This window comes from Oxyura jamaicensis, chromosome 4 (assembly GCF_011077185.1).
Source record: "Oxyura jamaicensis isolate SHBP4307 breed ruddy duck chromosome 4, BPBGC_Ojam_1.0, whole genome shotgun sequence".
Classification (NCBI taxonomy): domain Eukaryota; kingdom Metazoa; phylum Chordata; class Aves; order Anseriformes; family Anatidae; genus Oxyura; species Oxyura jamaicensis.
The window spans coordinates 56,180,696-56,203,024 of NC_048896.1; the positions used below are offsets into that span (position 1 = coordinate 56,180,696).

Genomic DNA, 22,329 nt, shown 5'->3' on the forward strand with positions numbered 1-22,329 from the left:
TTCTTCAAAGGTGATCATACTGTGCACACATTCAAAAATTATTTTTTGAGATTTTGGAAATAAACCACGTAACTACTTCTTTAAGCGCATTTGCATATTTTGTTGCGTGACACCTACAGATAATTATTTTTTTTATTAACAATGTGTGTCCTCAGGTAACCAGGGACACAAAATGGAAGGTGGATGAGTTATGGCCCCAGAATAACCAAATGTACCATAAGCATAGAACTTATGCTGCTACTGAACTGCGAAGGATTTTCGTTCCTTTTCCGTGTCAGATCTTGCAGTTTTGAATGTAGAAATACTGTACTCAGTTAACATTTAAGCAGTTTTTAATAAACATGCCCTTCAGTTCTGAATCTGAACCCTAACTGAAATTGCTAACCAAGTATAGTAGTGTATATATATATATATGTTTCCATTTTTTGTGGACTGTTTCTTGAATTTTTAACCTCATAATATCAGGCTGTGTGATTGGCTTCGTTATTTTTGTTTTGTATTTTTGTAAGACTGCAGTAGCTCAGGCTTATCCCCTGAAGGGAATAGCATGACTCTTAATGGGAGGTAAAATTTTACAGAGCAAATCATTTATCTCTGCAGCCTTGAAGCTGAGCAGCCCAGCATTGCCTAAGGCTCTGCACTGTGATTATTTTATGAACTCACAACTACAGCAATTCCTTCTGAACCGATCAAGGGTTGTTACCATTATACAAGGTATTAAGGGATTTTGATGCATTTACCTATGCGAGTGATTTGTCCTACATTGTATAGCTGTCCCTCCTTGTTCCCTAGCGATAGACTGCCATTTATTTGGTACTTGTAATCTCTTATTTTTACGGAGATTTGTCCTATTCTCCTATGCATTCCGTAAGGCAATAATCTCTGCCTTCAGTGAGTAGCTGTACAGAATAGAATGACTGGAACAAATGTGATTGCTTCCTGGTTCATTCATGCTGCATGACATTTGATCTTCTTCTGTATAAGACTCTTCTGGGGGAAAAATAATCCAAGGGGTTTTGTTTGCTCTGAAGTGACTTAAAGTTATGTTTGGAACCTAGATTTGTTTACAGTTCATTTTGGATAGGGATTGGAATTTGCTTTGGTATTAACTCTATGTATGTAGGCTGTATGAGAATGCTAGCTGGTTAGATCTCAGGTTTTGTAGCTCTGTAAGTGGGCTTGTTTACACCACTTCCTCCAGTGCAGCGTGATGTTGAACGTCTGCTACAGGTTACAGTTCTGTCTATTGAACTAGACCGGAAAGATAATATGAAAGATGTTATGGTGACTTTGCAAGAACAGTTTAAGGCATATAAATTTTTAATGGTCTAGAAGTTGAAAATGTTGTACATGATCAACCTTGTATATTGTAATAGCCTTTCTGGGCTATGTCCCCATTCCAAATCTGAGAGCCCTTAACTTCAGGAAAAGAGTGATGGTATATATGTATATCCTCTTTAGAAATAAACAACTTATATAGTTCCCGTTCCAATTGTAAAATCAGTCATCCTTACTATGGCTTTGTGTGTTTCAGGTGTAGAATCATTGCTGTAGGTTTTTCATGGTAGTGGTATTTTATGTGCATTTGCATACAAGATTATAAATCCATATTTCTTTCATATATGAAGGAAAGAACATGGATTATTTTAAAGCATCAATCTTGAAATTGTATTATATGCATTGGAAAAGGTTTTGAGAAAAGCCCGTGTGTTCTGGTTAACAAAGAGTTTTGAGTTTTAGAGTGCATATATATATATATATGTATGCATATTGTCTCTGTATATTGAGCTTTAAATGTTTTCTCCTCCCGCTCTGCACAAATTGAGGTTTCTGCCATTCCGTTCCTGAACCTGCTGTTACTGGCAAGAACAATTTTAGGCTCCATGAAGTGTTAGTTTCTCTTGTAGTGCCTTCTGTAAATCGCAGCAGTTCAGGTTGACTAATAAGGATTTCAGGTAAGCATGTACTTGGGAGAGAAGGGTGGACATAACACGTTAATTTTCTTCTCAGTCCTGAACACAGTTATGTTTCCTCTGTACCTTCGCATCTTACATTTGAAGGGCTCTATTCCAAAGTGGTTTAACTGTTGAATGTGTGTGGTTTTTTTTTTTTTGTTTTTTTTTTTCTATTTTTCTTTCCCTCACATTTAGAGGTATTGCTTGATTTACCTAAAAGGCCAATGATGGCAAAATAGTCAACTCTTCTAACATGGTAAGATGGGCAAAGGCTTGCCAGTAGCAGAGTTAGTAGACCTATAGTTTAAAATATTGCAGTGAAAATATTTATTTAATCCTTAGTAAATAAAGCAAGGAAAAAGATCTAGACTGTGAGGAGAACTTGGCTAGAAATGTTCTGTATCATATCTTGATTTTGGCCTGCTTGCACAATCTGCTGTAGATTAAACTGTCTGGGAGAGTCATGGAGACAAAAATTGGAATGGAGACAAGAAATGCAGACAGTGAGATGGGAGGTTACAGGTTGAGGATATTAACCATAGCTGTTTAACCATAGAATGGTTTGGATTGAAGGGACCTTAAAGCCCACCCAGCTCCAACCCCCTGCTGGCAGGGACACCTCCCACCAGACCAGGTTGCCCAAAGCCTGGCCTTGAACACCTCTAGGGATGGGGCATCCACAGCTTCTCTGGGCAACCTGTGCCAGTGCCTCACCACCCTATGAATGAAGAATTTCTTCTGAATATCTAATCTAAATCTGCCTTCTTTTAGTTTAAAGCCATCACTCCTCCCTGACAAAGAGTCCCTTCCCTGCTTTCCTGTAGGCCCCTTTTAGATATGGGAAGGTCACTATAAGGTCTCCCAGAGCCTTCTCATCTGCAGGCTTAACAGCCCCAGCTCCTTCAACCTGTCCTCACAGGGGAGGTGCTCGAGCCCCTTGATCCTCTTTGTGGCCCTCCTCTGAACTTGTCCTCTGATTGTATTCCATAGAAATACTATTTTTTCTTCTGAGCAACACGAAAAACAATTGTTTGTGTATTCAAGAGGATTACATTAAATTCTTCTATGAACAGCAGAAACATTTATGCTAAAACAGTATAGCACCAGCGCGGGCGATTTGTACCTGTAGTTAAGTTGGAGAGTTTATCAGCAACAGCTAGTTGTAGTGTCACCACTTTCTAATGGTTGTTCCACGTGAACGGCTATACTTTCCTGTATTCTCTAGTTAACATATAGATAGATTTACTTTCTAGTTCTGAGTAAAATGAACTGAGATTGTGATTGGACAAAACTATGATGAGGTATTGATCTGATTTCCTAGTTGGATTGACGTTTTTATCAAGCTTCATATATAGATGTGAACATGTAATGTTTTTTTGGTTTGTTTGTTCTCTTCTGAAAATACTTACTTAGAAGTCCCTATTTTGATACAATTCCCTCAACCTGCTCTTTCGGTGGAGTCAATTTTTTTTGAGTGCTTGAATTTATTTTATCTTCAGGATGGTGACAGAGAGATAGTGAAGAGCACCAACAACTTCATTCTGCAAGTTGTTGAGAACAGAGGGACAAAATGGAAGTGATATTTATTAAAATCCCACTCAAGAAAAAAAGAAGCGAAAATTTGCATGTGTTAGCTCTTGCTCATTCCAGAAGCTTTTTCATTCTTGTACGGAACTACTTTACAGACTACATGTATGTTGCTTCCTTGGTATCAAAGAGATCTCATTTGGCCCCTTTTGGTTTGCTAAGAAAACTTGAAGTTTAGTTTATTCTTTCACCTTGAGACATAAGTTACCTCTGACAATCCTCCTACCCCTAAAAAGAAATAGCTTTCTTGGAGGTCTTTCAGCACCCTTCTTTTGAGGAAGAGTCATCATAATAGACTTAGAATGGAAAAATAATAGAAAAATGGTGCTTTTCAGTGTTGCTATTGTAATTTCATCATTGGTTTGTAGTTTGTATGTAGTGTTGAGGAATTAAGAACTGATTGTAGAATATACAACAGTTGTTTTTTGTCAGTTCCCAACAGGTGTGAGTAATACCTTTACCAACTCTTCAGTTTGATGCTGCGCAGCACAGTGTCATTACTATGTTTGGAATTCTAAATTTAGGATTTTCTTGCTCATGATACTGACATAGGCAGTTTGTGCTTGTCAGAATATCTTGAAGATTGCCATCTACTTACTATGAAGTTAGAGGACAATGGGGGAGAATTTTCTAATTTCCAAGGATACAGCATCTGTTATAACTACAGCAACTGTAGTTACTGGCAAGTTTTATTTAAGTCGTTTATTTATTTATAGACGTTGATTTCTTATTTTTTGATTTTTTGTTTGTTTCTTTGTTTTACATACAGGTTGCTCAAGGAAGGAAATCACTGAACACTGGGAATGGCTTGAACAGAATTTGTTGCAAACTCTTTCTATCTTTGAAAATGAGAATGACATAAATACATTTGTCAGAGGAAAAATACAGGTAGTTATATTATTGTGAATATTGCTAATGGTAGATGTGATTGTGGATAGAAGACTATTACGAGTTCTAAAGAAATTTGACATAGTATTCCCAAGACTGCTCCATATTTTTGAAAGGAAAAATACATTCCAAATAGTAACATGTTTGTAAATATAAAGGAAATTGGCATTAGTGTACATTACTACAGCAGTGTTTGGTAAATGACTGATTGTAAGCAAAATTACTGTACTTAATTTATGTGTATTTTTAAGCATTGGCTTTGTTAAATTCCTTTTTTTATAATTTGAAGTAGTAGGTCAGCTGTTTTAAGAATTACATAGTTGTTAGTTTGTTTTACTACTTGATCAGATATGAGGGCTATAGATGGTCATGGGAACAACTTATGCTAGAAGTCATTTGTGAAATGTAATCCTTTAAGGAAATTGTTACTTTTTAGACTTTTAGAATGTTTTTATACTTCATAGAGCATTAAAAAGTTTTCTGACAAATGAATGGTGATTCGCTGTCTTGTATTATACTTTCCATGGAAAGGGACCAATAGGCAAGCAGTATCTTTTCTTTTTATCTCTAACATAGAGGGCAATTTAAAAAAATAATTGAAAAATGAGTAGAGCAGAACTTCAATATGGAACAGAAACAACTGTAGTCTTTGAGGTATCAAAAAGCAGCTTTTCACTGGACTGCTGACACTTCAGATTTGATTAAGATCTTCTGCACCTAAAAGTGTTAATGGTTTTCCATCCTGACAGTTATCCTAATCTAATATTTCTTTTCTACTACTTTCTCCTGCTCAAGATCCTAAAAGGGGTTATTCATTAGGAAAAATATCAAATAACTTTTAAAACAATTTTTTTTTCCTTCTTTTTAGAAAAAAAATCTAGTGAAATCCTATCCCTGTCTCCTCAATGAACATGTTTATGTGAAAGGGGAAAACTTTACAAATCACAGGTACTTTAAAGAGTAGTTAGGATTAGAGATAAATTTGTTAATTTTAAACAGGATCCTAGCAAAGCAGCTAAGTGGTTGATGTTTGATTACTTTTGGCATAGTCATGGTGGGGAGCAAGGTAATCAGAAGACAGCCTTGAATAAGGTAAATAACTATATAGGCAGAAAGATAAGTGAAATACTTTGACATCACAGTTAACTACTGTGGCCTTTGCCCCTGACAGCGATGGTAATAATATCTGATACTCTATAGCACCTAACATGCTATGTACTTCTTTCGCTCCCTTCTAGGGCATCATTGCTGAGTACAACAAAATCAATGGCATCAAGGAGGATGATGATACAGAAAAATTTAAGGAAGCCATAGTAAAGTTTCACAAGCTATTTGGGATGCCAGAAGAAGAGAAACTAGTGAACTACTACTCCTGCAGTTACTGGAAGGGGAAAGTGCCCCGTCAGGGCTGGGTGTATCTCAGCATTAATCACCTTTGCTTTTATTCTTTCCTCATGGGAAGAGAAGGTATGTTTGGCAGTGAAATGTCTGTCTGTGCATCTAAGAACTGTTAGGAAGTCTTCTGTAGTTTGTTACTGTTAGCTTGTTGACCCAATTAGGATGTCCTTGCTGTAATGTTTGAAATATTTTGATGTATAAAAATAAAACACTAGAGCATCCAGGTGATAAACTGTACAAATCTTTTTTACATCAGCCAGTGCTTAGACAAGTGGAGGTGCACATAGGAGAAATACTTAGTTCAAACCTCTGCGCAAGAAGCTTTTTTTTTAATACTGTGTGGTATCCTGATTGTTGTAGTATTGACAGGATTTCTAAATGCTTGTGGTTGTACTCTGTGACATGAAATAAAAACTTAATTATCTCCCAAATTGAGTATGACATCTGCGCAATACTATTAAAGACAAATACCCATGTAAGAGCATTGGGCAGCATTTCTTTGAGCAGTCTGTGTAGTAGGAGTCTGCCTAAATACCTAGGCAGTGGCAATATTAAATCCATCATCCCTGAACAGACTGATCTTATATACACAAACGCTTACATGATTCTTGTCTAGTTGCTCAAGTTCTTGATTTTTTTAATGAAGTGGGATGCAATATTTTGATTAAATTAGGGCTTTTACAAAATACTTTTAAGTGATAAATAAACTGTAAAACAGTTAATTGTATTGCTTTAGCTGTTGTAGAGTAGTGAGAAGCCTGTCTGATGTGTTCAAACTACATTTCCTTTCTTTCTTAGGCAAGAGGATATCAGAGTCTGAGCAAGTGCTGTAACAGTGATAAGTTATGTTAGCCCAGCTAGCTTATGTGTGGCATTCTGTACAGAACTAAATAGTATTTAACCTCTTATGTACTGTGTGTCAGGTGATCATAGTTTGTTTATACAAGCTGTGTCTATTTATGCTGTCCTCCCAACTTTTCAAGATGCAAGAAAATTTCAGTTGAATACATTTTATAGAAAATGAAAGACGAATGCTTTTCAATATGCTATTTTGTTCACTGAGTCTTTTTGTTTGCTTCTGTTCAGCAAAGTTAGTTATCCGCTGGGTTGATATTACTCAACTTGAGAAGAATGCTACATTGCTCTTCCCCGATATGATCAAAGTGAGCACAAGGTCCAGTGAACACTTCTTCTCAGTATTCCTTAACATCAGTGAAACATTTAAACTAATGGAACAGCTTGCCAATATAGCTATGCGACAACTTTTGGACAATGAAGGGTTTGAACAAGACAGGTCATTACCCAAGCTGAAAAAGAAATCCCCCAAAAAAGTATCTGCACTGAAACGGTAGGTAACACTGGCTCTTAGTCACCTGCTTCTCCTCATTCCTTTTACTTCCAGCATTCGTTTATAAGTTTTCTAATTATGTTGCTATGTGGTGTTATTCCAAAAAGGAATGATTGATTCTAAGTGATGGCAAAAGGTGAGGAATTACTTAGGTATAATTAGTTAGTCTACTGTTGAAATAGGAACAGAAAATTTGCAAATATGCAAAATATGAGACATATTTGAGTCGCAGTCTCACTTGTTCAGAAGATTTTATGCATCTCTTGACACTGGCTGCATTAGATATCTGTTGTAAGGCCTCTTTAAGAAACATGTCTAGCATTCATATTTGGCCCTATAACTGGAATTAAAAAAAATGACTCTAGTTGAAGAATTCCATCTGGAACTCATTTAAAGTAGTAGAGCTACAAGCAATGAAATGAAATTCTAGGGCATGAAGTATAGTATGCAATTTAATAGTTTCTTGTTAATTTTTTTATTGTATGGTTCACTAACATGACGTGTCAGACTGTAGTCAGTTGTTGTCGATAGTTCTCATTACTTGGTGACATCTGACATGCATTTGATCACTTAGGTTTGTCTAATGTTTTGTAGTACAGACTGTGTAGTCATTACTGTTCAGTGTTCTGCACTGATTGCATTAGCAAGACTAAATCTTGGAATTAGTAACAGACTCTAGCCCTAAGGATTCCGTTGTGTTAATAAATCAACATCAAAGAAACATTTTTGGCATAATATGATGTGGTCTCTTGTATTTTTAAAATAATCATCATTTAGGTTGGAGAAGACTTTTAAGATCATCAAGTCTAACCATACACCTAACACTCCAAATCTACTGGTAGATCGTTTCCCTAAACAGCACATCCATGTGTCTGTTAAATACCTCCACAATCATGGCAACTCCACAATCTACCAGGGCAGCCCGTTCCAATTCATAATGTCCCTTTCTTTGAATAAATTCTTCCTGATACCCAGACTAAACCTCCACTGGCGCAACTTAAGGCCATTGCCTTGCGTCCCATCGCTGGATTCACTATGTGCACTCACAGAAAATAGGACCAAATGCCAAAAAATCACCTAGTCTGTTCCTTCAGAATTCAGGGTCATTGTATCCAAGTCATTTATGGCAGATACTTTTTTCATGTAGTCTTAAAATCTTCCAGCAGGGGAGATTATACATCCTTTACAAGCAAACTATTTCTACTATGCGCTGTATGCTCAGTGTTTAACTGAGTTGTATGTTGTAGGTAACTTGCAATGGCTTGTATAAAATATACCTTAAAATATATTATGTACAGCTGCCTTAAAACAAAAGGCAGCCTTTTGTGATGTATTTCTTGTTTTTTTGTTTTAGGGATCTTGATGCCAGAGCAAAGAGTGAGAGATACCGTGCATTGTTTCGACTTCCCAAGGATGAGAAGTTAGATGGGCATACAGACTGTACTCTGTGGACTCCATTCAACAAAATGCATATTTTGGGTCAGATGTTTGTTTCTACAAACTACATTTGCTTTACTAGTAAGGAAGAGAACTTGTGCAGCCTTATTATCCCTCTTCGAGAGGTAAATACTTCTATATGTAGACTGATAGGGCAAAAAATAAAGCAATATTGTATTGGAAATTGCATCCTAGTTTTTTTCCCCACACTTCTTTCTCTCACATAATTTGTTATTCTTATTTACATTTCCATGGTATATTTTTTGTGTCTTGTAGAGGGGGACGATAAGATTTGCTAGATAGAAGAGTGGAACTTCTATTAAAGAATCTATCAGATAGACTTTGCTTCTGTCAGATGTAAAGACTTGTAATACTAATGAATTGAATTGTCTCTTCATGCAGACAAACTTGCAGTTATTTATTCCTGTATATGGAAAATATTTGCCAGCATTTAAGAAATGCTTTTGTGCTGCTCTTTTAAAAGTTGTTTGCTTAAAATATGTGTTCAGTAAAAATAATTAAAGTTTGAGGCAATGAAATATGATGTAATGGGGAGATTTTGTATAATTGATTTGCTTTGTGGTTTGATGGAAAAATGTGTAAAGTCTTGGGAATAGTTGCAGAGCTTGTGTAAACAAGGACAGTTCAGCTTATCTGAAGAACCATGGCATATTTAAAGCACTTTTTTTTCCCCATATGTCATTAGGAGTAAAAACAAAAAGTATTTGTTTGGAAACCTTGAAGTACAGCTTCTCCACAGTGTGTTGCAATGACCGTGGTTACTTGAGGAGAGACATTCGGTTACAATTCTGCTATTTGTCTGGAATTCCGAGGGAGCAACAGTCCTGAGTAAAGTTTTAGAGAAGGGGAATAAGGTCTGCATTTAACTGGACCTCTTTCCCTGGATATAAATTCAACAACTATTTTTGATTATCATGCTATTTTTGATAATCACAGCGGCAGTAGCATGGGGTTCAAAGCTTTAAGAAATAGTTGAAGGAGTAAGTATTTTTCTTCTGAACAGGTCAAGTCTTAGCACCAGCAAGGAGAATGGTAATACACAGGATAACACCAGCCATTGGAACAACAGATCAGTACCATTAATAGTTAAAAGGGAAGCTCTTTATTTAATTAAAGCATTGGTTCAGACCCTAATTCCAGTGTTCTGGAACATCCTGGAGATGTTCTGACTGATAAGACAATAACAAAGCATTGATTCAGAAATGATGAGTGGAAAAGATTTTCAGCAGCTGCCTGCACTGTTCGCTGCTCCTAGTATGTGCAGGCTCCAAGATCAGTGCTTCAGATACTTGTGTGTCTCTAATAGGCAATAAGCAGTTTTCAGCTCTCATTATAGCAGAGCATGCTTGCCATAATGCTTGTCCCATGCCTCTCTAAATTCTTCTTTTTGTGCTGATTATGCTCAGCTTTTAAGTGGAATAGAAAAACAACATAGGAACACTTGATAGCTAATTATGGTGTTGGTGAAGGTCCTTAAAGTCAATGAAGAACTAACACATTTGTAGTTAACAGAAAAAAATGGAAGTTGACAGGACAGAGAAGTGATTTAGGACCTGAGCTGTTCATTGAGGTCTTTAAATATACTTTCACAGGAAATGTGTGAAAAACAGTTATCCTTTTAGCTAGAGAAGCATTAATATTACTGCACTAATGTCTCACCATCGATCCCTACGTTAAATTTAAAAAAAAAGTCAGAAGATACATGAGGTAAGCTGAAATAGGAAATTGTTTAAAGTCATAGAAGTTTAAAGTCATAGATGTGCTTTGAATTATGCTTTGTGTTTTCTTCATAGTATGAACTGCACAAACTGGATTAATTTGTTTTTAAGGCTAATAACTGGTAATGCTTAGAACACACAGCTGTTACAGAGTTCGTCCATAGCATATGACTTATCCCTGAGATTTCTTGGTGTAAACACTTTACTAAATGTTCAGGGAACTTGTGCCCTGTATTCGGTAGATTGTAGTGTGAGTACTGTTTACAGGCTGGAGTTCAGTTAGATTAGTGACCAGACCACTAAAAACTGAAGGTCAAGCAGAAACCTTCACGTCACAGATTGGATGCCTTTCCTTTGTAACGAAAGGTGTGGGGTTAGTTTCCCTTAGCCAAAGGTTTCTATGTGTCATGAAAATGGAGTTGCATTAACAGCTGTTATTACAGTATGCGGTTATAACATGGTAGAACAGGAGTGTTATTGATATATCTGCATCCCACAGAAGAAATTTTGTTCTACTACTTTTTTTAAAAACAAAGCCTGAGGAAAATAAACTAAGCAGTGCAAAGGAGTTTTGCTGGAGAATGTGCAGAAGCCAGTTGTAGGGGGCTGACAGTCTTCATCCTCAGACTTGTGAGCAGTTGAATCCATATCCTGTTTTCCAGCAGAGGGATGTTTATGATGATTTGATACAGGAGAGGAAGGGACAAGGGTTTATTGTATTTAGTTTCTTAAACCGAGCAACTTGATTTAATTAAAGATCTTAATCTGCAGCGAACTGTTTCTTCCTAGGTGACAATAGTGGAAAAAGCAGACAGCTCCAGTGTGTTGCCCAGCCCCTTATCAATCAGCACTAAAAACAGAATGACATTCCTGTTTGCCAACTTGAAAGACCGAGACTTTCTTGTACAGAGGATCTCAGATTTTCTGCAACAAACAACTTCAAAAATATACTTGGAAAAAAATATTTCTGGAAGTTGTATGAGCTCTGACGATGAGGTATGTGGAGAGGAACGGGAATCATTTACTAAAAGGGAGTTTCAATTGGTGTGATGAGAGAAGATGAAAACCTTTAAGTGCTATACCTTTGTACACAGAAATCTTACCTTCTTTATGTGAAGCCTTTAGCTTCCCCTAGGCTGTACAGTTAAAATGTTATGACTAGAATATCTTTTTCATGTTAGAAGTAAGAGAAATCACTGTTGAGGTGGAAGAGGTACTTTAACGCCTGCTGCCACATTCTAACATCAAAGAGTATCTTTTTTGAAAAGTAGCATGGTTAGCTATCTGGTTAATTGAATAACACTGTTTAATATGACATATCCAAGTCAAAATATAATTGTGGAATTTTAGTATTTTAAAAAAGCAGTTAATGTAAAACTATTTTAATGCAAGTCAAACTGCTGAGTTGGATACTTTGATTCTTCAGAGAAGGATGTATGAGATTATAAATACACTGTTACTGAACTTCAGAACATTTGAACTAAGAACAATGCTCTTCAGAACAGGGCCACCTGTTGTCCAGAACTTCTTTCCTATTTACCTATACAAAGTAAATAGTTTTTAAAAGATGTGGTGAGATGAATGTTTCTCAGAAACTCTGAATTTCAAGGCTTCTGTTTGAATTCTTAGGTTTTAGGTGTGATTTTAGGTGTTTCATATCACAGCCTCATCAGATCTGTTTAACCCAGCAAAGCTTAGCAGTTCAGGTCTCAGAGCAGACAAGGCTTTTGTGCTGTATCATTTTGGTTTTATGTAGGTAGACCTCATGGTCCAACTCTGTAGTAAACCATACCTTAGTATTGCACTGAATAGCCCTATCCTGCTGGCCATATAAATCTTAAAAGTCAGTTTTTGACTTGCTTTATTGGTGGCAAGGTGTAATCGGTGTGTTGTAGTTGCATTCCAGAGCATGTGTGTTTGTATACATAATGCTGAAACTTCTTGCTTTTTCCCTAAGTGGAACTTCTTTTTCTACCTATGGAATTATAAACACAAATTAATAACTGCAGTCATTATTACAGTTAGTAATATGACTACGTATGTAGATATGCATGACTGCTAATTTCAATTTTAGGCATATAGCGTGAATTGCTGTATGAGATCTTAACTGTAGTAAAAGTTTTCAAAGCTGTTTGAGAAGTTAGTCCTTTTTGTCCAAAATATTTTTCTTCCAAATCACAGTCTGACAGTGTTCAATTTTCTTTCAAATAATTTTTTTTCAAGTGAGGGGAGCAAAATAATTGAGGAAATCATTGAGGAAACTGCAAATAGTTTTATTATTTTACACTGGTTTAAATTATGTTTTGTTCTTACTCTGATTGTATGTGGGTGATTTAACTTGCTCAGTCTGAGTTAGCTGTTAGCATACAAAAACTTAGAAGTAAAAGAAAAGAAGAAGTCCAGACTGGCTCAACTCTATGCCTGTGTTGCTCACGACTGATTTCTGCAGGTGTTTACAAGATCAAATAGTATCATTTCTGCCAGCACACACAAAAGCCTCAGCTCTGAGTCAGAAGGAGAGCGACAGTTCAATCTCAATGGCAATGGCATTCCAACAGCAACTCAAGCTTTAATGACTATGTATCGACGGAGGTCACCTGAGGAGTTCAACCCCAAGCTGGTAAAATATGTCTGAGTGCTGTACCTGACTGAAAAAAAGTTGTTAAATTATGTTTTCTTTGAAATGCATCCTTTTGACCCAGCAAAGTTTCAGTCTGCCACAGACCTGTCTCTACAAGTGGCAATATTTTTTTTTCAAAAACAAAACATTTCACACGTGAGAGTTTGTATGCCTGTTCTGAAGTACAACTGCTCCAATAGTATTCTTTTAACAATAAAATCTACTGAAATGGAAATTAAGAAATGGGAGGAGGCAACCCATTAAGAAGAGAATTGGACTATAGCCATGTTATTTCTTGCTCCCTTGGAAAGTTAGAACATTACAGGCTTTTAGCACTTCTCTTTCTAACACTATTAAAAATGCTTAATGCCCATCTTTATGCATTTCTTTTATTGCTGTTAGGCTAAAGAGTTTTTGAAAGAACAAGCATGGAAGATTCACTTTGCTGAATATGGCCAAGGAGTCTGTATGTATCGTACTGAGAAGACGAGAGACCTTGTGCTGAAGGGCATTCCTGAAAGCATGAGAGGGGAACTTTGGCTACTGTTTTCAGGTAAATATTCATTCAGAATGTGACTGTGGAATACAAGCAAAAGCATGAGGGGAGAGAGGATTTTGAAAGTATTTAAGGGTGTAGTTAATAAGCATACAAAAATATTTGGAGCAAGTAAGGCTGTGAGTTAACAGGCACAAGACCGGTTTAGACAAGTTCTGTCTAGATGAGAAAACATCCTTTCTCAAACAAGGCTCAGATAATTAGGGGAGAATATAAAAAAGCAGAGTGTATACTGTGTTAGCAGAAGTCAGCAGCAGCATAGGGGCTTCTAGATGTTCAAAAACCACCAGCAGGCCTACTTGGCATTTGTTTAATTGCTTCTGAATCCAGTTAATCTTTTGGCCTTCACAATAAGTTCTTGCAGGGAATTCCAAAATTTAAGCATGTTTCTGTGCTCCCAATATGTGAAAAATAGTGAGAAAATATTATTTGTCCATCCATCTTTTCCATGCTGTTGAAGATTCTATACACCTGTGTCCCCTTAGGCCTTTTTTCAAAGCTGAAGGATTTTATTCATTTTGTTACAGTTTAAATGGAAATCAGCCCATACCTCAGGTTTTCTTCTTACCTTTTTGCTTTCTGTATGCTTTCTCTAGCTCTATCCCTTCATGAGATACATACCACAGCTACCTACATCACTTAAGATACGAGCACACCAAGGACTTTATATGATGACATAAGGATACTTTTTGTTTTGTTTTCCATTTCGTTGCTAAAAATGCTTGCTCTTAAGTCATCTTTTTGTTGCTTGGCATTAAACAGATGTTTTCAGACAATATACACAAGGTGCATGGATCTGACCTGCATCTGGCTAATAGTTTGGACTAGTTTTCTTGGTATAGTTATAATCACTCTTTTTCAATGTGCATTACTGTGTGCTGGCACTTGATTTCTTTTGTTGCTGAGACTGTCATTTCCAGGTAAGTTTTGAGGTCACCAGTGAAATCTCATAGCAACCCTATGAGCGTGTGATAGTAACCCTAAAACATGCCGAAGATGACAGAGACATTTTCAGAAGCAGGAATAGACCTCAGGAGTTCCTGTCTCTCACTTTTGGCTGAGATACTGTACTTTCTGCAACCAAACATAATCTACTACCTCCTCAGGGCAAGTAGCTTTCTCAGAGGCATGTTCTGAGTTATTTAGGATAATCAAACCCACAGCCAGCTGAAGAGGAAGCTCATGATACCATGTGATTGCACAGCTTTTTTTGTTCTTCATGCCTCCTCTTTCATCCTGGTTGAAAAAGAGAGGCTTTATTATTTTCTCTTTTTTTATTATTTTTCAAAACCTTAATATAAAATCTCTCTAGAGGAGAAGACAAGAAGAGTTGATCCCTCAATCATCTAAGCATCATACTTTTTAAAATCACCTTTACAAAACTAATGTTTCACATTTGTTTCAAAGTGTGTATTGGATTTTAAAACTGATCTTCAAGATGAAAGAAGAGCAGATGATCATCATCATGTTGAGATATTGTATCTGCTAAGTTTTGCTTTTTCTTCTGGTTTTAATACCATTCTCCCACTCCCAGGAGCCATTAATGAAATGGCCACTCATCCTGGCTATTATGAGGACCTAGTGGAGAGATCGATGGGGAAGTATAACCTTGCTACAGAAGAGATAGAGAGGGATCTGCATCGCTCCCTCCCAGAACATCCTGCTTTCCAGAATGAGATGGGTATTGCTGCTCTAAGGAGAGTGTTGACAGCTTATGCTTTTAGAAATCCGAACATAGGATATTGTCAGGTAATTGAAATACCTTGGCACTCTTTCAGTTTCTGGAATTCCAGTTCTTTCTTGTTACTCCTGTTTCTTCAGCTGTGCACATTTGGGTATTTGGCCATGTAAGTACACTGATACTGGTAAAATGCTGTGAAGAGAAGCCTCAGCACTGCAGAATTACAGTAGTGCCGAGGTCAGAGGGATTTGACACAAGGGCCTACTCTAACAGAAGTATTAGCAGTATATGCGCAGAGAAGTGCATAGTATCTGTAGGCATATTTTCTGCCTCTAAATCTAGAAGCTGGGCAGAAGATAACTACAGAACTGTCCTGAAGTGTGTCTACAGAAAACAAAAAAAAATGAACCCTAAAGAAAGGGTTCTTCAGGAATTCTTGTAAGCAGGAAAAAAAAAATCCACTTTCTAATTGCTCAGCCTTAAGTTTTGGCCTTCTTACTGAATTACATTAGTTACAACAACCCTCCAAAACCACCTCTACTTTTTGCAGTGATGCAGTTCAATCAGGCAAAACAAAACAAACGTAAAAGAACACTCTAGAGCATATCAGTGTACATCACAACTATATACTGGTACAGTTAATGCTGAATAGTACATCGTTTTAGAGTTTTTATGCCTGCAATGCAAGTCAAGTTTCCAGTCTCAAATCATTCTTTCTACGTAACTTTCACTAGTCACCTGGGCCCTTTTTTGTCTTTTTTTTTTTTTTTTTTTTTTTTTTTGCAAATTTTACCTATTTTTATATAAAGGAAACTTGAATTCGTGTTAAGAAGCCTACTTAATGTCTGACTGTTAATACTGACAGATGCAACATGAGTAAGTGAAAGTGGAAGCAATTCTAACAGATACCATCATAAATTATTTGATAGCAAATATAACGCTAATAAAATAAAATAACATTTTTGTAAAGGTTGCTTAACAGAGGATCAGTAGAAAGACACTTTCTAGCTCCTAAAGCTGCCATGGTAATTGTTAAGAGCCTTGAGACTTGGTCCATGGCATTCAGAATGCTGATTCATGGTTACAGTGAGAATTCAGGCACTGAAGTGTTTCGTACATGGTAGACAAGATAAAAGAAAGTAACAGACTTTGACAGAGTTGTAATGTTGTTCTGAATCTCAGTTGAACATTAATTGCTGTTTCAAAATAGGTAATGATCAAACTGGAGTCTTAAAATGTTAAAGAGTCAGGATCTGAAATGAGGCAAACTGAGAAGTAAACGGTACTGAAATACTTTGATTTCATCAGACTAACAGAAGTCTAGTCAAAGGATCTGAGCAAACAATTCAGAGGTCATTGTACAATGTTGTGATATTGGAAATGGAGGGAAACATCATAGAAAAAACTGCCAGATGAACAGTCGAACACGGAGAGTGAGCAATAACGAGAGACTTCTGTTTCACTACGCTGCGGTTGTTTGTGACAGACAATTGTTTGTTAATAGTGTCACAGTCCATAGTTTTTATGTACTTTGTACTGGCAGAAAGCACAGGGAGTGCAAACTACCTCTGCAAGGAGTTCAGTGGTCATCATCAGTGCTCTAGGAGGCATTTTGTCAGTATTGGACTCAGGTTCCCTAAGAGCACCAATTGGCAGAATATCAGTAGCAGTGAAACTGGATGCTTGCAGACTTCAGTAGGTCCCTAATTACACAAAGAAATCTTGTGTGGTTTTTATTTGTTTTTCTTTTTTAAAACTAATTTTTGTGGCTTATTTGATGCTTTCTCAAGCTATTCTGTGAGCACTGGGAAAAGGTTGGGATCCGAATGGGGATATTTAGCTAATTTCCTAACTATAGTAAGCACTTATCTGCCCACTTACTGTGTTACATATTGAAGAAATGGGTCTAGCAAATTATACTCCTTTCCTTTTAGGCTATGAATATTGTCACTTCAGTACTTCTCCTTTATGCAAAGGAAGAGGAAGCTTTCTGGTTGCTGGTGGCTTTGTGTGAACGTATGCTACCTGACTACTACAACACAAGAGTTGTTGGTATGTTATGAAGAAATCTTCTAAAATGGCAGTACAAAATTACCTGAGTTGATATTACTCCTATTGAAACAAGCACGTGTGTAGATCCATTTGTGGCATAGAAACAATTGTGAGCATTCATGGTAAAACAGCATGCTCAGCGAGAATAGAAGCAATTTCCTAGACAGATACTGTGATAGTTCAAGTTTTCACCTACTTAAGATTAGATGCAATTCTAAAATATGCTTAAACAGCGTAAATCCAAAAGCGACGAGAGGCTAAAATTGTACTTCTAGATGATCCAGGTATCTAATTAAGGTGGAAACAGGAGCTTTGACAAGTTACAGTAGAAACCTTTGCCTGTTCACATCTGATTTGAAAGAGTGACAGTATCTGAAAGCTGTTGTTTTCAGATAGCAGATTCCTTGAGTATGTGGAAGTAGAAGCTGTCTTTACTGTAGCTTATAAATGAGTTATTCATACAGTTTTAGAAATTACTCTTCTTGGCTAGCTTAAGATACTGATGTTATGGCTTAGATATGTTTCACAGAGGGTTCTTTTTTAAAAATAAACCCAGTCCCTCACAAACACATCACCTTGGCTGCCTCAGATTGGTAATGTTGAAAAGTATTATTCTGTTGGTAGTATTAAATACTAAGCCATAATATAACTTCTATAGGTCCAAGAGCATATTTGACAATTTGTCGGCTCTTAGGAAGCGTGTAATTAAAACAACAAAAAACTTATTACAGTTCAATTTGTATGTACAGCTTAATAGTGAATAGAATCTGATACTTACCTGAAAGCAATAAATTAATATAAGAATCATGTAGAATATTCTTTTTTGTATCTAGAGATAAAGGAAAAAAAATACATTTTTTTCCCCTAAATGGCGATGTGTTCAGTTGCTCCCAAATTAATGGACATCTAACCTTATTTATTTTCAACAGGAGCATTGGTGGATCAGGGTGTCTTTGAAGAGTTGGCTCGTGATTATGTTCCCCAGCTTTATGACTGCATGCAGGACTTGGGTGTAATATCCACTATTTCCCTGTCCTGGTTCCTCACTCTTTTCCTCAGTGTAATGCCATTTGAGAGTGCTGTGGTTGTTGTGGATTGTTTCTTCTGTGAAGGAATAAAGGTGATATTTCAGTTGGCACTTGCTGTCCTCGATGCTAATGTAGATAAGCTGCTCAACTGTAAAGACGATGGAGAAGCCATGACAGTTTTGGGAAGGTATATATTTCAGAAAATAATTTATTTATTTTTGCTTCCTTTTCTGATTTGTGTTCAGCTACATTGAAATACTCAAACAAGTGCACTAAATGTAAATCTTTTATATGCTTGAAGTCCTTTTCCACTCATATACAGCGTTCTTTATATCATCTTAAAATAATGTTTAGTGACCAAGAAAATTAAATTATTCTGTCAAGATGTTCAAATAAACTTCCCAAGTTATAGAAACTTATTTTGGTTGATTACATCATTTTTATTACATCTCTTACTTGCTGTCGTGCAAATGCTGCTAAGAAAAAGGCTTGATCTTAAGGGAAATTGTTTTGAGAATGAACTAAACAGAACTCAGACACGTTAGGTAGACATAAATGCATTTTGGTGGAACAGGAGGCCAATAAACAGACCAGGCTGAATCATTTAATATGGACTGCTACTGCTGTATGTAACCTCCATTTTCTTGACATGCACTGATGTCAAAAATAATGTAAATTCATTCAATTTAAATAATTGTTTTTACATTTAATTAATTTATATGTAACCCTTATTCTACTAGCCCTCAGAAGGGAAGGAGTACAAATGAATCTTGGGTTTCTCATTTAACTTTCTTTTTATCACCAGGTATTTGGACAGCGTAACTAATAAGGACAGCACTCTTCCACCCATTCCTCACCTTCACTCATTGCTCAGTGATGATGTAGAGCCTTATCCTGAGGTGGATATCTTCAGACTAATCCGATCTTCCTATGAGGTAGGATAGGATTTCTCAAGGGAACTTTCCAACCTGCAATAGTTCTGCTTTATAGAGGATTTTGGTTCTTTGTAGTTTGGCTTTGCTTGGAATTGGAAGGACATGAAAGAAGTATTCATCTCAGAATGCCAAAATGGGCTAGGGAGTTAGTCTTTTTTTCTTTTAACTTAAACTTTTGCAGCTGTCTTGCATAGAAGCATGCTGTATCACAGGAGAGCAGCTCACAACCAAAAAGTAGCTTACAAACAAAAGGCTGAACTTGTCATTCACAAACTGTTAATTTTATTGTAAGTTTTTTCATGCCTTTCCCAACTGGAATGTTAGTGAAATCAACGGGATTTCACGAGACCTTGCCATTATCAGTGGAACTTTGTTCTTTTTAAGTTTTCAGCTAGTGCTGATTGGTGATAATAGAGAAGTTAGTGACCCAGGAAAACAAAGGTAAAATATTTTCAAGTGAAATGAGCTGGTAATAACTAATATTGGTAAAGCACAGAACAAAGCCTACAAGAAAACTAAAACTTGTAAATGAATTTCACTGTCCTAAAATTAAAAATAATAATTAAAATATCCCTGATGATTACACTGTTGTTTTTTTTTTAAGTAACTTAAAGGAGTAATTCTTAATTTCCTTTTTTCCTTTCCTGTATTGACATACAGACTTAACTAGTATTTTCAGCTCAAGATGTAGGTATCTGTTAACAATATGACAACTGTTTCAGAAGCACTTCCAATGCCCCTAAACCTTCCATGCTTTATTAACATGGTTCAGTTTGTCCTTCAGCATAGAATATACTGAGGAACATTTGACTCTTGAGACAAGAATATAAGTAACAAATACATTCTACCATGCCAGTGATTTCTTTATTTATTGAAAATACCTTTTTTTGTAAAAGGTATTGCGCCAGGGGAGTTTTAGGTTGGATGTTAGGAAGAACTTCTTTACCGAAAGGGTTGTTAGACATTGGAACGGGCTGCCCAGGGAAGTGGTGGAGTCACCATCCCTGGAGGTCTTTAAAAGACATTTAGATGTAGAGCTTAGGGATATGGTTTAGTGGGGACTGTTAATGTTAGGTCAGAGGTTGGACTTGATGATCTTGAGGTCTCTTCCAACCTAGAAAATTCTGTGATTCTGTAAGCGATCTTGTATGTTTTCTTTGAATTTGGTAATCAATTCAGGAGCATGGTATTGTGATAATTACAGTAGAAGTGACTGAAATAATGCAAAATCACTACAGAGTTAGAAGCCTGTGCATTATTTACTAGCTGTCAATGGACTGTAAATTCAGATTTCCAGAGTTGTCATGTACTTAATTCCTTTTATTCCTCCAAACCAGAGAATTGTCCCTGATTACTGGATTAGATGTTATTTCAGAGGCACAAAAAGCCTCTCTTCTCAAGATTTCGTGACCTCTGTGGTACTTGATGTTCTTGGATGTTTATCTAGACTTACTTGTTTATGTGCTTGGAATATTTTTTAAATAAAAATCTTTTTACTCCTAAGGTACGTGATAAAGAAGCATCACAACTTTAGTGCTAACTTGGCCACACAAGAAAGTGCTATATGCAATTGAACTGGCAATATAAATCAATCTTTCCACACCCCCTCTTAGTTTTACAGGTAGCTTTATTGTTTTTGCTGCTCTTATGCGCATTTCTAAGTATGTTACAGGTGTTTTCTTGATGGCAAAAAAACTTGTAATTCAAAAAAAGAAATGTTAGACAGTAGTCATTCCTCTACATATGAGAGCATGGAATGTTATTCCCAGTAGGCTTTCCACTAGGATGCTTCTGTAGTGTATCTAGGAGCTCCCTGAGACCGCTTCATGCATTGCGGGGGGCAAGGGAGGAAACCTTCTGAAAATAAGACTTAGTCACTTTTGAGAATCTTCTTCCTAATTGAAGTTGCATTCCTGTTGCTTGGTTTCAGATGCTTAGGAATGTAAGGACTGCTGTACTGTCCTGTATCAGCTGTTACAGATCCAGTTAGTCTGAATACCTTCTTTGTGTTGTGGCAAATAAAAGATGTTCCAGGAGAAGCTGAAATAAAACCCTTCAGAAGGAGTTCTGAAACAATCTGTTCAGAGATTTGCCATGGAAATTTCTAACTACTGAGATTGAAATGTGAGGATTTGTAACTTAATAAAGTACTTTCAAAATAAAATAAGTTATTTGGGAAAAATAGAACCTAGTGACAAAATTTCTGAAGCCTTCATAACTTCATAATGTGTTAGAAAAATAAATGGCTTAGTGCCTTAGCAGCAGTTTCAACTGTACCACTTATGATCCTTCACAAAATTAAATTCATATATTGAATACATCAAAGTAAAGCCTAGTACTAATACCCAAACTATCCTATGCTCCTTTTCTTTCTTTTTTTTTTTTTGTCTTAAGAAATTTGGAAGTATCCGAGCAGATTTGATTGAACAAATGAGATTCAAACAAAGACTGAAAGTTATTCAAACCCTTGAAGATACTACAAAGCGCAATGTGGTAAGTACAGAAGTAATGTTATTTACAGAGATTAAGGTCTGTCAGTTTCTGAAATTAAATTAACTTTTCATGATACATGGGTTTCAAACCTCTATCTGTTAACGTTATGTTTCAAAAGGTACGAACTATTGTGACGGAGACTTCTTTTACTATCGATGAATTGGAGGAACTATATGCTCTTTTCAAGGTAAAGCTGAAGTGATCCTGTGCTTGCAGGAAAAGCAAATGTTTAAATCTGGTATGGGATTGGGTATTTTAGTTTTCTCAAGGCCAGGCTGAGGGTGTGAGTTACCATCAGATATCTTAATGCAAACTTGAGTTAGCTGCTAGATTGCTGAATATACAAAAAAAAAAAAAAAAAAGGCTTTAAAAGCTCAGGAAAGAAGTAATGCACTAAGTGATTTGTCTGAGGGGGTAAAAAAAAAAAAAAAAGGAATATGCTGATGTAAACTAATATTACAAAAAAGTGAATATAGAGGTTTTTGATCAGTCTTTAGAAACTTATGTATATCTCTCTATGCCTAAGTTTTAGAATTGATCATGGAATCATTTTATTCTATTAATGGTACTTTCATGTCACACTAGCTGATTTTTGCCATTGTTAATACTTTA

The 22,329-nt window shown here is 36.3% G+C and overlaps 1 protein-coding gene across 2 annotated transcripts in view; it reads left to right on the forward strand.

The window, feature by feature from the left end:
* Positions 1-22,329, forward strand: part of TBC1D9 (TBC1 domain family member 9) — a 51,594-nt gene that overhangs the window by 17,602 nt on the left and 11,663 nt on the right. For both annotated transcript variants that reach the window (XM_035326318.1, XM_035326319.1), the window contains exons 3-15: positions 4,312-4,430; positions 5,669-5,897; positions 6,915-7,176; positions 8,531-8,738; positions 11,142-11,348; positions 12,802-12,972; positions 13,375-13,525; positions 15,063-15,277; positions 17,144-17,261; positions 18,191-18,476; positions 19,095-19,224; positions 21,619-21,717; positions 21,836-21,904. In XM_035326318.1, the coding sequence (XP_035182209.1) occupies positions 4,312-4,430; positions 5,669-5,897; positions 6,915-7,176; positions 8,531-8,738; positions 11,142-11,348; positions 12,802-12,972; positions 13,375-13,525; positions 15,063-15,277; positions 17,144-17,261; positions 18,191-18,476; positions 19,095-19,224; positions 21,619-21,717; positions 21,836-21,904 (2,264 nt within the window). The remainder of the gene's footprint in view (positions 1-4,311; positions 4,431-5,668; positions 5,898-6,914; positions 7,177-8,530; positions 8,739-11,141; positions 11,349-12,801; positions 12,973-13,374; positions 13,526-15,062; positions 15,278-17,143; positions 17,262-18,190; positions 18,477-19,094; positions 19,225-21,618; positions 21,718-21,835; positions 21,905-22,329) is intronic.